The sequence below is a fragment of the Chinchilla lanigera genome, unplaced genomic scaffold (assembly GCF_000276665.1).
Source record: "Chinchilla lanigera isolate Chin_1 unplaced genomic scaffold, ChiLan1.0 scaffold00089, whole genome shotgun sequence".
NCBI lineage: Eukaryota > Metazoa > Chordata > Mammalia > Rodentia > Chinchillidae > Chinchilla > Chinchilla lanigera.
Genome location: NW_004955490.1, coordinates 987,215 through 1,004,084, shown reverse-complemented (window position 1 = coordinate 1,004,084; position 16,870 = coordinate 987,215). Strand labels below are relative to the sequence as shown.

At 34.0% G+C, this 16,870-nt stretch overlaps 1 protein-coding gene across 1 annotated transcript in view; it reads left to right on the top strand.

The window, feature by feature from the left end:
• Positions 1–16,870, top strand: part of Htr2c (5-hydroxytryptamine (serotonin) receptor 2C, G protein-coupled) — a 213,733-nt gene that overhangs the window by 122,263 nt on the left and 74,600 nt on the right. Inside the window, exons 3-4 of the mRNA XM_005404627.1 lie at positions 8,325–8,438; positions 11,860–12,173. Coding sequence (XP_005404684.1) covers positions 8,404–8,438; positions 11,860–12,173 — 349 coding nt within the window. The 5' untranslated portion in view covers positions 8,325–8,403. The remainder of the gene's footprint in view (positions 1–8,324; positions 8,439–11,859; positions 12,174–16,870) is intronic.

The window sequence follows — 16,870 nt, the reverse complement described above, 5'->3', positions numbered from 1 at the left end:
AGAATTTTGAGTATGTTTTTTAAAATCAGAAAAGAAATTATTTTGTCTGAAACTTTTTATGAGGCTGAATGATCTCCTATTTAAGAAGAAGATATGTATGTAAGGTTCATCTATGGAGGTAGACAGAAGAGATGGCATGGAATGCGAGGACATTAATTTGAGGGATATGTCGGCTGCTTTGTGAAAATACTCCAGTTACTGTCACACTCCTTTCAGGTTAAGGTTTTTCATGTGACTGTCACGCTTCCTTTACTCTCAATTGATAATAACAAGTAGAATCTAATTGTAACCAAACATATCTATTTAAACGTAACCTCTTTGTAAAATAGCACAGAATAATGTTAAGCATTTGTAAATTAAACTCGACCACAGTTATTGAGAGCAAGAAGGGGTAGAGTTCTGCTACAATAACTTTTAAATATCCATGGATGAAAACAATGAGATCCAAAGAGGTTCAGTGACTAACAAGCCATGCATCAACAAATGATAAATTCAAGAGTAAACCTTGCCTCCTACTGTCTAGTCTAATGATCTGTATCTCATACGAAACATATTTAACATCTGGGCTAAGTATTAAATGACATCAGAATGAATTATGCACTATTTAAATTATGAATTATATAAAGCAATTAATTTTGGGTTTGATTCAATTTTCTGTATGTGTGATGTTTTAGTTTTGCATTATCAATGTTATTTACAAATATTACTGCATTGTAGTATGTAAGTATATATTTCATAGTAATAATTTATACAACAGTTCTCAGGATTGCTTTTTTTCAGGTGGGATTGTAAAACCAGAAATACATTGATGCTTCAGTGCCAAAGTGGCGTTTGTGCTTGTTTCTCTCCCCTTTGTATAGGAGTTTCTGAAGCTGGGAGACAAGAGCCGTTGGAGAGATGAGGAGTTAAGAGTTCATTCGGATGTCCAGATGTATCCAAGTACCCCGCTATTTGGCAATAAATACATCTGGGCAACTGATTGAACTTTTCGCTTTTCATGACTCACCTGGAATCCTCTACAACCTGAAGGGCCTGCTAAATAGTCCGTCTAGAATCTCTTAATTACCCGAGCTGGGAAGTGGGAGCTACCTATGAGTGAGGAGATGCCATTGTAAATATAAGTGGAAGTGCATTTTAGTATGCAGCTGAATTGGATTATGAATGTCCTAGTAACATAAAGAGGTTTACTTTTTGTTCTTGTTTGCAAAAGTAAAATCAAACTAACAGAATATCTTCCATTATTTCTATTTTTTACACTTGTCATGTGTTACCTCGATAGTATAAGCTAACTGTATTTTTATTGTGATTTAGAAGAGCTCATAAGTATGACTAATATCTTTCAAGTATTATAGTATTTTAAATGTCTATAGCCTCAAGCTGGCTGCATATGAGTATGGGTCCTTCTAATGTATTTCCCCCAGCCATCTTTTATCCTGTTGTGCAATTTCATCTTATTGACCACAGTCATCATTGTCAGAAATTACCCTAATTTTTTCACATGTTTATTGCCTCTTTCTCCAGCTAGAATGTAAGCTCCATGGGAGCAGGGATCTTGTTTACCATGTTTAGTACAACATGCTCAGCATTTGGTGCAGTGCCCAGCACATAACAGGTGATCAATAGATATTTGAATACATGAAAGTACTGTGACACAGATTTTGATCTTGCAAATCAACTGGAGTTGGTCTCCAACACAGAAAGTTAATATATGGGTTCTCCATAAGCTCTACTCCTTAAAAACCTTCAGTTCACTCTGTATGTGGATACTTGTACTGAGATAATTCAGGGATGGTTCTGCTACCACCTATGGAGAAAGCAGGTTAAAATCACTAAACATGTTGCCCATTAAGACAGATTCTCTTATCTGTTACTACCAGCATGGCATGATTTGCAGAAACTACTTTAAATCTATTAATTTGAAAGCCATTTCTGAAGTGCTATTTTAAATAAATGGAACAAGTCCCTCATTTTAGGTAAGTGGAACCAAACAAACAAAATCTCTCAGAAAATATGTCAAGTAGAAGAATTTGATAAATACAAATAAAGAGAAAATGTTCCATGCTCATTCTAAGTGCAGGAGGAACAGTTAATTTGTCTCAGCAACCTCTTGTATTATCTGGAAGGGCATGAAATTACTGGCACTAGAGCTGCCTTCAATTTGAATAGCCATGTTATTATTAAGAGATCTAATAATGGCATGGTGAGACCCAGAATCCCATCTAGTTAATGGTACCTTCATTCACTTTCTCTTTTTCTCCCACTTCCCTCCCCTCTTCAGCCCCTCTTCCCCTCCTTACTTACAAAGCTTTGTTTCCATTTTATCCTTTTTTCCTTATTTTTTTCCCTTTTCCCTTCCATCCCTCCCCCAATTCCCCTTTCCTTTACTTCCTATTTCACAATATCTAGTCTTCATTTTGGCCCCTCTTTCACCTTCAAGAGTCTCAGTTTGGAGAAGAAATTGTAAAACCATTCAATATATACAACTACATATCCAGAACTGTTTGATTTTCATTATGACACACTATAGAGAAGTATCAGGATCAAAGCACTGCATTAACTGCCTGCAGTATCATGGTATCCTGTGGTATCCAGTACTTGATGTAGTAAGGAATTTAACTTCTGTTGAAGTCCGTTAGTCTATTGAGTCTTTGGTGTAATACAAAATAACATTTTTTGATGGAGCAGATTGCTGAACAGCAGGTTATGAAATTGCCTCTGAAGGTTGTTCTAAAGAACATCAATTGTCAAACTTCTTGAAGTGGTTTAAATATAGACCTTCTGAAGATAAAGTACTAGATTATTTGATTACTTATGGTTTTTCAGTTCTAATAGTTTTGTGAATTCAAAATTGTAGACTAAATCAAGGGCTCACTAAAGAAGGTAGAAGGAATGTCAGAGTATATTCATCTTCATAGGGTACATTTCCAAATGAACTTATAATATTGAAAAATCCTATATTTACTACTGGAAGAGCAGTCTTTAATTTCACTGATTATAATGACTAAAAAATTTCCATCAAAATCATAGTTATCTGATGGGACTGTGTTTGACACAGGCGAATTTTTAGTATGACACGTATGTTTTATGAGAAAATCGCTAGAATACATTTGAAGTTGAAACAGTGCTCTTCCGGTATTCATTAGTCTTAAGGATAATTTTGAATGAAAAGAGTAGTCCCCAAATTACTTGTCATGAACACATGCTGCATTAATAGCACCTTCCCGGGGCTCATCTGAATATTTGTGACTAATCTTTTATTTAGCCATCTGCTAAAAGCTCAGTGGGTATAAGAAATAAGAGGAATATTTTGTATTATGAGTCCATAATTTCTGAACAATAAAATTGACAAAAGTCAAATCTGTATGTGTAATATCACATATTCAATTATTAAATGCTTTAATATGAAAATCAGACCAGAATCACTTATTGATTCCATATTCTAATTTTTATAAACATGCACTGACAGATGTGGTCTCTTCTGTATGAGAAGAAATCACCTACTACATCACCATGATAATTATGGAATTGTCAGAAATCTACTGTAAACTATATGTATTTTCATGATTTCATCCATATTCCCTAATTTTTGTTCAAATAACAGTAGAATTGCTGGCATTTTATCTTTAGATTCATTAATAGTATATTGGACCTGGCCTGGGGAAGAAAGAATAAAAAATATTTTGAGAGCAGAAAATTTGATTGAAAGATAACCAATCTTTCTTTGGTGTCAAAGTGTGGAAAAGGTAAAGGTAAAGATGAATCAGAAATGGCTAGCTTTAGAGGATGCAAGAAATAACCCACAGCTTTCAATAAAGTTGTGACTTCTAATATTTCCAAATATAATTTGAGAAAACTACAGTTCTTTTATCCTTAGATAGGATCTTTTGACTTTATACCTTTATTCTCTTCAAGTTTCTCCAGTTCCGGTCCCTTTAATTAGCCAGTTACTTTGTATTCAAAACTTGGCTAACGAGTAAGGAATGGAAAGCACATATAAAGGCCTCCTCTACCAAAAATTTGTGTTTAATACAAAACCCTTAAGGCCATGTTGCTAGTAGCTTTTATGCTTTGCAATGTTTTTACTTTTTTTTATTTTGATTTCTAAAATGAATATTAACTGTGGCTTTTAAGTATTTTTGTAAGTAAAATTGATTTTGATTGTTTGAAGTATAATTTTGAATATCCAGGGAAGATACTGTTTTGGTTCAATTGTTTTCAAGTGTTCGCACTGCTTTTGTTGATCTATGTTAATGACGTATGTCAAATGCATAGATTCCACAAGCATCATTTTCATATAATACTCAGGTATGGGTTTGTGCTTGAATTTTCATATCATAGAAGTTACTGTATAATTTTTATTTTGGTATCAGGAATTGAACTCAGGGCCTCATGCTTGCTAGGAAAGTGCTGTGCCACTGAGCTACATCCCCAGACCTATAATATTTTGTGTAAAATTATACTATTGAAAACTATATGGAAACTAATATATATCTTATAGTTCTCTAGAAATAGCATAAAGATATTTGTGATTTATGCTGTAGAAGAAATAAGAGACAAGCTGTCTACTTATTAATTCTAAACTTGTTTCTGATTTTATCTTACTATTTGAGATACCTAATTGGTTTTAGGTTATTCAGTCTTTTTCTGCACTTAAAACCATATATACATACACACATATGTCAACATGGGTATATATAAATACTTAGATTGTTACACATTCAAATATAATTGATACAAAAGTCCTATAAATTCTCATAACACAGTTGATTTTCTTTTAGTTTTATAAAATAAATTTTCCCAAATTTAAATACTTAAAATCACAGGTATTATTTTTGTGTTTGCACAACTCTGATAACTCTGTTATGAAAGATTAGTGCAGTTGGAGAGGTGTGCAGATCAGAATTTTAGGGTTTTGTTTCCTGTTAGTAAATGATCTTATCCAGGGTTTAAGAGATTGTTGCATCCCTTTTGTTTTTGTAGAACTACAAAACATTTCTGGGTGTTTTTGGGGGTGGGTTCAGAGGATTGAATTGAGGACCTTTGCCTGAGCTGCATTCTCATCTCTTTCATATTTTATTTTATGACAGTATCTCGCTAAGCCCCTGAGTCATTCAGCATGAGCTCCAGCTCGCCATTCTCCTACCTCACACTTCCAGCATATTAGGATTACACATATGCTCCATCACACTCAGCCACAAAACCTTTCTTATTGCAAAATATTGCCGTACTCATCCAGCCATTTGAAGAATCATATTATGAAGCTTAATTTGCTACATAATTTATATGGTTGATTCCTATTATATTCCTAAACTGCAAGAATACAAACTTTGCCAGGTATTCTGGCACAAAACCCTAATTCCAGCATTCTAGGAGACTGAGGGAGGCAGGAAGTTCACAAGTTTGAGACCAATTCAGGAGACTTATCAGACCTTGTCTCAAAATTTAAAAATACCATAAAGGACTTGTAGATGTCCCTCAGTGTGAAGACCCTGAGCTCAAACTTCAGTAAATACTGAGACAAATAAATAAAAAATGGAATACAAATTTTTAACTATACTTGTAGCTGGGCGGTAGAACACTAACCTACCGTGTGTGAAGCCCTGGCTTTGATCCTCACTGCCACTAAAACAATTTAAAAATAAATAAAAGAATGTAAATTTAACAAGCCCCAGAAGACACAATTTTTCCCTCAGATTATTTTAATTAATAAATTGGAGACCTCTGTATATCACAGATTTTTATGATTATTGTTCTCAGTGATATGAGAACTTAGAAAATGAACATTTGCTCTTTAACCTTTCTGTCTATATCTCTCAGGAAAATAGACATACAGAAACTTGACCCAGTGAATTGTGAAGAGAATATAATATTTTGAGGTATAATAATGAGATTCTACCATGGATGAGAATGTGGATAATAGAATGTTTAACACGACAGTCACATAAAAAAGTGATCACTGTGTCTTGCTATGGCAAATACAATTCCAATTTTTACATTACAATTTACTGAAGTACAGTTCATTTTATACTTTCTTTAAATCTTTTAAATTGTGTTATTCTTTGGATACTTGATAAATATCGAAAGTCATGTTATGGCTTCTTTTAGCATAGGAAAAAGGAAACATTTTGAAATTTATTGAGGGCTAAGAAGAAAAAAACATAAAGGATACTGATATTTATTGGTCTCTTTAATATTTTTTCCTGTCCTTTACTTCCAGACCTCTCAGGAAAAGGGACTTAGGTGTTGTCTGCCAGGCTCTTGGGACCTAACAGTTTGCTGATATCACCCTTTTTGTTTGTTTGTTTGTTTTCTTTTGTTTTGTTTTTCCTTTTTGAGACAGGGTTTCACTATGCAATTCAGACTGGCCTTGAGCTCACCTTGTAGCCCTGGCAGGCCTCAAATTCACAGTGATCCTCCTGCCTCAGCCTCCCAAGTGCTGGGATTACAGGTGTGAACCACCACACCCGACTGCTGATATCACTCTCTTCCATAAAATATTTTAATTCCTGGGAGGCCATATTTATGTAGTATCATGATAAAGGGATGATTTTAAGATATACATTTTTGTACATAGTACTAGTATAATTGAATAGTGAGAGTTGAGAATAAAAAGAGGAAATAATGAATCTATAGTTTCGGTGACTAGATGCATAGTGTTATTAAATGAGACAGGAAAGATAGATATAGTTTGTTCTTGTGAAATTTTACTTTGAAATTTCTAAAGGAACTAAAAAATGCCAAAGAAAAATTATCAAGACAGATTTTCATTATCATATTCCTTGAAGATATTTACAAACTAGACAAAATGGATTACCTTTCAATATTGTGCCATACTCTCAAGCTATGCAACTCTCTCTCTCTCTCTCTCTCTCTCTCTCTCTCTCTCTCACACACACACACACACACACACGCACATGCACACACAGATATCCCCAAATTCTTCTTTTCATTTTCTATTTTTTAGCATATATTTGTGTACATATAATTACATTCATCCTAGGAAACTGGTACATTTGCACATCACATTTTGATCATCTTTCAGGTTCTTCTCACCTATAGCCCAGTGCGAGCAAACTTCAGAGCATCACAAACATGATTCTTGGAATAGTTTTATAACCCCAGAAGCAAATACGCTTAGATGTTTAGTGTGGGAAAAGAATGTAATCAAAAAGTGAAAGAGAAAATATAGAAAGGCAAAACAGAGAATAGGGAAGCCTAAACACTATTCCCAGTAGGATCTCTAAGCAGAAAGACCAAAGGATTCTTAGATTAGTTAATAGAATCCACACTGAATAGTTCTTCAATGTCAATGTAAAGATCGATAATGACATATTTCACTCCATGCAGATGTATTTCCACAGTGAGAGAAAGAGAAATTCTCAACAAATTTGATCCAGTCTACTCTTGAGCATTACCATATTGAAGATACTGAGTACCGAGTGAAGAATAATCCACCACATAAATATTACATTGGGTTTTGTGACACAACAAATAACTCTGCAAATAGCCTGTAGAAATAAAATGCATTTAGTCTGAAATTCTTTAAAAAGTTATTCAAATTTACTTCTTATGGTAGTACCTTAGAGGATGTATTGTCACCTCTTAGTCCACAAGAGAAACTGAAGACTTTTGTTTCAGTGGTCCTATACTACTGGTTTTTTGTTGCCAGTTTTCAATATTACTCCATATGCTCTGACTATAACATACTGTCTATTGGCTGTTACTATATGGAGTGGTTGCTGTATTTAATAGAGTAAACTTCATCAATGTTCTTATTTTGGTATAAACCTGCTGTTGCTGGTCTCTGGAGAATATTGTTGGTCAAGGCAAAGATACAGAGATTTCTATGTACATGCAGATTATTTTGAAGAAAAGCAAAACTAAAAACATGCAAAATATGTTCATTTTATTAAACTTGTTTCAGTTTTCCATGTTACTATAAAGTGAAACCTTTATTTTAGACATGATAATTGTTAGATTTGGTTTGCAAATTAAGAAGGACAAGTTCTTAATTCCTTTTTTAAAAACATTGATTTGAAGGGATGTGTATGGCAACAGGGAGCTATTGAGTACAATCCCATATAAATAAAATTTGTGCAAGCAATTTTAGAGAAATTATGTATGGCAACACATTGATAAATAAATGAAAACTTTGTTCTCTTTGCTACTCTTTATCACTGCCACAATATAACATGTTTACCTGTGTGCTAAACTGCCTATTTCTTATCACTAAATAGGTGCATTTAAGTTCAATAAATTGGTCATTATGCAAGTTATTTGCACTTTTAACTAATTTTCTTTTCCTTTTTTTTTTCTCTCCCCAGATTGGAAGATACGATAAATTCAATCTGTTAATTTTCTCTTCTCAATTTTAAACATTGGATACTTAAGACTGAAGCAGTCATGGTGAACCTAAGGAATGCGGTGCACTCGTTCCTGTAAGGATGATATTACTTATTATTTTAATGAAAAGATAATTTTCATGGTAGCATGTTTAAGCATGTTCAAATTGCTTCTATATGACTAGTCAGGTATATTTGCCTCAATCTACATAAATGACTTGCATCCAAAAAGATTAATATTATAGATGTTTCCTATTTCAAAATAATAAATGTGGAAAAATAATTTGGATTTGAAGTAAACACTGCAGGTTATGTACTCAAACAAATACTATGATGATAATACCCTGATTTAAAATAATCCCAATTCTCATAGTTTTCTGAATGAGTAGAACTTAAGAAGGAGAAAGGTTTCTTCCTTTTTTTAATGTGGCCTGAGTTGGCAAGTTAATAAGATGCCTCAATAAGCCTCTGACTTTACGAAAAATAATAGAGGTTGTAAAAGAAAAGACCAAAAGTTAGGTGTAAGTGTTGGTTGATGTACGTAGACAGTGGAAAACAATACCATCCTGAGAAGTTTTGATATGATGATCTACTAGTTGAAGTCAGTAGAACGCAGCAGAAAAGGGTTAAGTAAAGAATCAGATTGAATAACTAAGGGATTCTAAATTTGATTTAATCTAAGTCTACTCTTGGAGCAAAGGGGCATGGGAAAAGAGATCCAAAGCTGTGTGAACACTGATCAGTACAGCTGAGAAGACCTGAACCTCCTTGCTCCTGCATATAACCTCTGCGAGTCCTGAAAAGGAGCTTACTCAGGACATTGCTTACAGCCTACTATAGTGTGCAAACATTGGATCTTCTGTAATATGATATAGGGCTGCCCTAAAGGTATCAACGTATTTTACTATGAAAGTAAGGAATTCATATACAGCTTTTTTCCATTCTACAAGAGAAACAAGGGCTATTTGTCTTTTCTATAAATGCTTTTTCATATGTCAAGCAAAAGCTCAGTAGATATAAATTGACTCAGGTTTTTATTTAAATTATCATTTTATATACTCAGAATATAAAATTATACTTTCATTAAAATTTAGCAGCAGTGAGTAAATTGTTTGTATTGTCCAGAGAGAAATTATGATTTTCACGTATATATTTCATGAGGTTCTTGTGGCCTTAATAACAGATAATATGAGGAAAGTTCAAGAGCAAGACCTTGATGACTATGTATTTGTAAAAGGATTTTATATTTTTCAGTGAGCACCTGAGTATTAAATGTTAGGTTTAATTACACACAGTCAATTCTTGATTACAAAACTGTGGGCATAAGATTGATGTGCAACAAAAATTGTAAAAACCTTGACAATAAGTGATGCTCCATAAGACCTAATTAAACTGAATTTAATTAAAGTCAGGAAACTGAAATATTCTTTTAAAATCTATCCCAGCACCATGACTTTATTCTGCAGTTCACAAAGATATATTTGGATTCCAGGAGACTCCTCAGCAATTCAGTATTTATTTTACGGGCTCTTTAATATGATATATATATATATATATCAATTGATATATAAATATGAACATCAATCAGTGTGATTTATATCAATTAATATAATATATAATGTGATATATATATGTATGTATTTCTGGTGAGTTAGAGATAGATAACTGTTTGAAGTGGTTTTGTACCATAAAATCCCCAGGTAATTAAATTATAAAGTTTATAATTAGACATAAATTTTCATGTATGTTTTATTATGCATAATTTTATCCTGAATTCCTCTACAACTTTTAAAGACATATGAAAAAATTTAGATGTTTTCATAATGTACATAAAAAGTGTGACATTAGCCTACATATTTTCCTAGAATCTTATTATCTGGCCTTAAGGATAAACATATTTGTATGTCTGCAATTGATAATTAAAAATACGGCTTATTATTTGAGCACTAACTCTTGTGGGAGCACATATGATGATCATCAGCTAATTTACATGAGAATTTTTTTAAACTGCAGCAAGACAAATCTTTTAGCAATGAGGCCACAAAAGACCCTGGGAAATACCTTAGAATTTCTGAAAGGATGGATTGTTAGATTGTGTGCTTAGCAGGGACAAGGTCCTGGGTTCAATCCTTAACACTAAGCTAAATTAAACTAAAATATAGTAAATTAAAATATACAATTAAGTAATTATCTGAGCCCAGTTCTACTAAGATAGGTATCATTTTGGAAAAAAATGGGGTTTTTTTGCAAATTTTTAAATACATGAGTTAGTATTTACCAATCCTCAATTTTTTTTTGTTTAAGTTTGAAATCAAGTTGTCTTAGCTATTTCATTAATGAAAATAAGTATGTTTGTATTATTAGACAGTTTAGGAGCTTATCCTTTGAAAGAACACTTATGTATGTAACTTGAACAAATCTCCTATCGCTATCAGGGGAAATTGGAATGCACAAAGTCAGCCGTGTCTATTTCTTTTCCATTAGACTGCCACCTAGCCTGAAAGTTCTACTAGAAAAATCTGCCTAAGTACCAATAAGTACATTTTAATTGACTTAAGAGATTTAGTTCCTAGTTCATGAAATGTAACACACCCACGGATGTCAATCATCACCACAAATCATTACCTAGCCTAGAGCAGGTCCCAGAAAACAAGGGGTACAAATGAGGAAACTGACAGACGGAAATTTTACTGTCCAAGACAGCAAATTGGGCCTTGGAACACAGGTTGCTGAGTGCACTTGCTTACCACATGCAAGGCTCTGGGCTGCCTCCCAGCACCAGAAAGAAAATGAAGTTGTTAACCAGCATGAAGTCACTTTGCAAATGTGAGAAGGTAGGAAGAGTTCTAAAAAGAAATGAATAAGTACTATTGTCAGAACCCACTGTGCCTCTTTCAAACACATTCCTGAAGTTGACTAAATGGCAAGTTATTTTTTCTTAGCTTTGGATCAAAAGAAGGCAACTTCTAATTTTCTTGTCAGGCTACTGGATCATTTAAGAAAATCATCTTTATTCTCTTGTCAGCTGTCTCAAAGGGTATTTCAACGAAATTAATATTTTAGAAAGTATGAAGAATAAACTAGCACAACAAGTTGAACAATACGGTGGTTTGTGTTGCTGTACAAGTTTGGAACATAGCCCTCGAAATCAATGAGACTTTAGTGTGGACCCTGGCCCTGCCACCTATGGGCTTGGGAAAGTTATTTAACCTGTTTGAACTTGAGTCTCCTCAATCTGTGTAATGGACATAAATCAACACTGAGGTCATGTGGTGTTATATAAAAGTAAAAGAGATTATGCATATATTTCAACAAAGTACATACCTAATTCATAATAATAAGTATAGAGAAATATTGAAGTTTAATTAGGAGAGAAAAAATAGTGATCAAGATAAGAATGATGATGATGATCATGGTTGATTAAGTAGAGACAACTGTTTTATATAAGCAATATATTGTACAGAAGCAGTAGTGTATGTATCTGATTGATTTTTTTCTTTTTCTTCTTAATTTTCAGTGTGCACCTAATTGGCCTGATGGTTTGGCAATTTGATATTTCAGTGAGTCCAGTAACAGCTGTGGTAACTGACATTTTTAATTCCTCCAATGGTGGACGCTTTAAATTTCCAGACGGGGTACAAAACTGGCCAGCAATTTCAATCGTTGTCATAATAATCATGACAATAGGTGGCAACATACTTGTCATCATGGCAGTAAGCATGGAAAAGAAACTGCACAATGCCACCAATTACTTCTTAATGTCCCTAGCCATTGCTGATATGCTAGTGGGACTACTTGTCATGCCGCTTTCTCTGCTTGCAATTCTTTATGGTAAGTACAATTCTTTCAGCTTTTCCGTCTCACATTATACTGTAAATCTGTCCCAGGTGTCATAGTAAGCACTCACAAAGTTGATTATTTTACCTATGGCATTTGGAAAATGAAGAAAAAAGCAAATTATGTGACAGAACAAATTTGTTGTATGTCTTTAGATTTATTAAATAGATCAGAGCAGAGTTTTCAAAAAGGAAAATGGAGATTTTATAATATGTTAAAATTACATATAAATGCTTTATTCTTCAGTATGATTTGTGTATAAGAAATTATTCTTTGTAAGAAGGAGACAATGACAGAAATATTCCTCATGTCCATATTCTGGGCAGTACATGAACCATCTCTAATACCAAAAAGGAAAACTGGTCTTTTTTTTTTTTGTACCAGGAATCAAACTCAGGACCTTGCAATTGTCAGGCAGGCACTTGTGCCACTGAACTATATCCCTGGTCCTTTTTTTGATGTTTTTGAGACAGAGTTTCACTATGTAGTTCAGGCTGGCCTCAAATCACAAGGATCCTGCTGCCTCAGCCTCCCGAGTGTTGGGATTATAGATGTGCACCACCATGCCTGGCTCATCTTCCTTAATAAATACATTGAAGCAATCCTTGGCTGTTGGAGGGAGTTTTGCTGAGGAAACTAGGGCCTCGTGCATGACAGGCAAAAACTCTACTACTGAGCTACACCCCAGCCCTAAATAATCATTTTAGTATTGACAAACTAAGTAGCTGGCACAAAATAAGTATTCAGTAATAGCTAATCTTCTTCATGCAGTCCAAAATTGATATTTTTACATGGAGACAAGGTATAACAAAATTAATTACTAAGTACATAAGTGCAGGTTTACATCATCATTTAATAAAAGTTCAGCCATTAAATATTTCACTACATTAATTTTAAGTTTCAAATCTTTCATTTGATTTTCTATCTCTTCTAATCATTTTAACCTAAGTTTTATTTTTGGCTAACAATTATGATAAACAATCAAAATAGCATACAATTCTACAAGTATCCTTTTTTTATTTTTTTTTATTTTATTTTTTTTTTTTTGAGACAGTGTCTTGCTATGTTTGTCAGACTGGTCTAGAACCTCCAGACTCAAGAGTCCTTACTGCTGCCTTTGTCTGTGCTCAGCTCTCTGCAAGTATCTCTCTAGGAAGTTGAAAAGCCCAGCTTGAATTTAATTGCTAGTATACTCATCTCACAAAAGAATAAAATAGACTTTCAGTCCCCTGGAGGATATAATGCAATCATACCGTAAAGCATATTACAGAAAGTATACACAGATTCTAAATTCTAAAAGAACTTCAATAGGCTTAGAAAATACTCTCTCATGAAACTTAAAAATTAATTAGTCACCTGAATGTACAGAGTATACTGTGGCAACATGTTACCTTAACAGTTGTTTTAGGGGCTGGGGATTTAGCTCAGCGGCAAAGCGCCTGCCTGGCAAGCGCAAGGTCGCGAGTTCGGTTCCCGGTACTGGAGAAAAACCAAAACCAAAAAAAAAAGTTGTTTTATAAAATATTTTTAGAAGATATGCTTTTCCTATCTTTATTGAGTTTCAATGATCCATTAACCTCAGAGTATGGGTATTTTACCTCCTCAGTGAAAATTTTCTCACTGTACAGCTCCAAAATTAAGTAAGAAAAGGTTACAAAAATGAAGTGAGCCTAGGATTTAGAAAGCATATTCTGTCCTGTGATGACTGTTTCATTTTACCACTTCCTCCCTTTAAAAAATATGAAGAAGGCCAAATGATGACATTAACAATAATCCAAATTGCCTAAAGCATCTACCCTCCACCCCCACATGCAAAAGACATAGAGAACAACAAATAAAACCACACAATACCACCACCAAGACTGCAGAACATTCAAATTCCAAATTACCTTTAAGTACCCAAACAAATAAGACATCGTGATCTATCACTGAAGTTTCCCCTGTATGCTGTTATGCAGAATAAGGATAGTCCACAAAAAAGTGCAGGACAGAGGCAAAAGGAAAGCTATTAGGAGGAAACATCAGATAAATCTAAAGTCCCTACAAGAAACAAAGTCAATCCCAAGTATGAAAATTTTCTCTTGAAGATCAGGCTTTTGTTTAGGGACTTAAGAATATGCATAAAGCATGAGAAGGCAGTCTTGATCCAAATGTGGAGGTATAGGCCTGTAATCTTAGGTTTCTAGGATGCTGACACAGCAAGATGATAAGTTCAGATTCAGACTGGGTAATTTAGAGCCTCCAAGAGACCCTAAAATAAAAAGGGCTGGGGATGTAACTCAGTGCAAAGGCCCTGGGTTCAATTCATAGTAATGAGGAAAAAAAGAAGAAAAAGATAAAAAGACAGAAGGCTTCGAAAGGTAGAAAAAGGTGACAAGGGGAAAGAGAAATAACTTGAGTAGAATGCACAGTGGAAGGAAGAAGAAACAAGAGGAGAAAATGTGTCATTTTATGAGAAAAAATGTCAACCTGTAAAGACCATGAGTTCTCTCCCTAATGTCTCCATCATTGCTAAGCCCTCCAGTAATGAAACAGAACTATGATACATGGAAAGAAGAGGGTCCTCTTGAGCTTGAAATCTTTTTTTAAAATGTTATTTTAAAGAGAAAAAAAACCCAAAATTTCAAAACAGGATAATAGGAGAGTAACAATGGTTAATACGTTGCATATTGTTGTCTTCAAAGTAGTTACTCAGAGTACAAGATATAGCCATGAAAAATTGTCCAAACAATATTAGCACAAACCTTTCTTTTCAAACAACTAAGAGAAATTAGTAATATAATTATCTTACCTATCTTTTTTTTTTTTTTCCCCCTCCAGTACCGGGAACCGAACTCATGACCTTGCACTTGCCAGGCAGGCACTTTTGCCGCTGAGCTAAATCCCCATCCCCTATCTTACCTATCTTGTATATATATATATATATATTTTCTCCTTTTCCCTTCCTTCTTTTCTCCTTTCTCCCATTTCAGTTTCTCTTTCCTTTTGAATAGTTTCTTCCCATTTCACAATACCTATTGTACATTTTAGATCTTATTTATTCTTTCAGCTTCTCACACTAGAGAGACAATATGTTTACATATGTGAGTCTGATTAATTTCACTTATGAGTATATTTGAGCTTGAAATGTTGAAAAATACCTATAAACTGTGAGCCATTTTCAAAGAAATTCAGAGATGCAACCAATTTTCATCTATCCCAAGCTGCCATTTAAAAATTTGAATATGAAAATCTGAGGAGGATGTTTGATGAAAATTTCTACCAATAAAATGAATGAACAGAAACAAATGACAATAAAACACTTCAAATGAAATTAAATATCTTCAGGGACGGGGAATTTAGCTCAGCAGCACAGCGCCTGCCTGGCAAGCGCAGGTTCATGAGTTCAATTGCCGGTACTGGATAAAAAAAAAGAGGGAAAAAAAAAATTCAATATCTTCAATCCAACATATTTAAGCTATTTAAAATGTACCTTGCAGTAGTAACCAGAATAAGTATAGAACTGATTGCTTTATTTTTAAAAAGGTTTAAATTAGTAAAACCATTTTTTAAAACTTTCAAACTGGAAAGGAAGAGTTAATAAGAAAAAATTGATCTAATCTAATTAAACATGATAGGAATGCAACGTTAACCACTAGTACAGAAAAACAAACCTTCCTAAATACCAAAAGAACTGTAATTAATAAAAGATCCAAAACTCTTCACAGGACAAGGAAAATAAAACACAGCATAATGTAATTAATGTTATGCCATGAAATGATATGATATTATTATCAGATTACTAGGGTTGTGTCCCAAGAATGAAACCACAGGATAGAGGAGGTAGGGTGCAAGTAAATTTATTCAAAAGATATCAAGGCAAGAAAATAAAAGATATAAACACAAGAAAGTAAAAGAGAAGAGCAAGGAAGTAAAGCTCCCACTCACCAGGAGGGGGTCCTAAGTAAGATACCCAAGAAGGGCTCTTTCTTTAGGAGTTTTTAAGTGATTTAGAAGGGCACTTGGGCCATTGTGTAAACATATAGTCTGTACCCTGTAGAGCACTATGCATTGGGGGGGGTTCAATTCATGTAGTGTCCACGCAGGCCCAGGTGCCCTTGAGCCACTGGTCTGGCTGACTGTGCTCCGGGGAGGCTGCAGACAGCCCGAGGACACCTGGTAGATGTCTTTATAAGATCCCTGTAGTGCTATAATGTACAGGACTCTATTTTGGGCTTCTTGGTTCCATTTTGGGGCTGCTGTCCTTACTGACTAATAGAATCTTAACTCTTGTCTTACTAATTCCTGTTATGACAATTGAAATCAAACATAACATTAATGGTAATAAAATTAAATATTCAAAACACACTATTAACAACAAATTTTTAATTTGGCTTACAAGGCAAGACCCAACTGTATTCTGTATACAAAAGAAACCCTCAAAGCATTAAGAATGAAAAAAAAAGTTTCTTGTTTTTGTTTTGTTGTTGTTTGTTCGTTTATTTGAGACAAGTCTCACTATAAAGCACAGCCCAGGCTAGTCTTGAACTCATGATCCTCCTCCTTTAACGTCCTGAGTATTGTGGCTACAAGAGTGCCACTGTGCTGGGAAAGAAGGAAACATATTAATGATAAAAGCCACAATGTTGTGAAAGATAGAATAGTGAAGAATATCTCTGCACTTGGTACCACAACAAAAACCTTCACAAAGC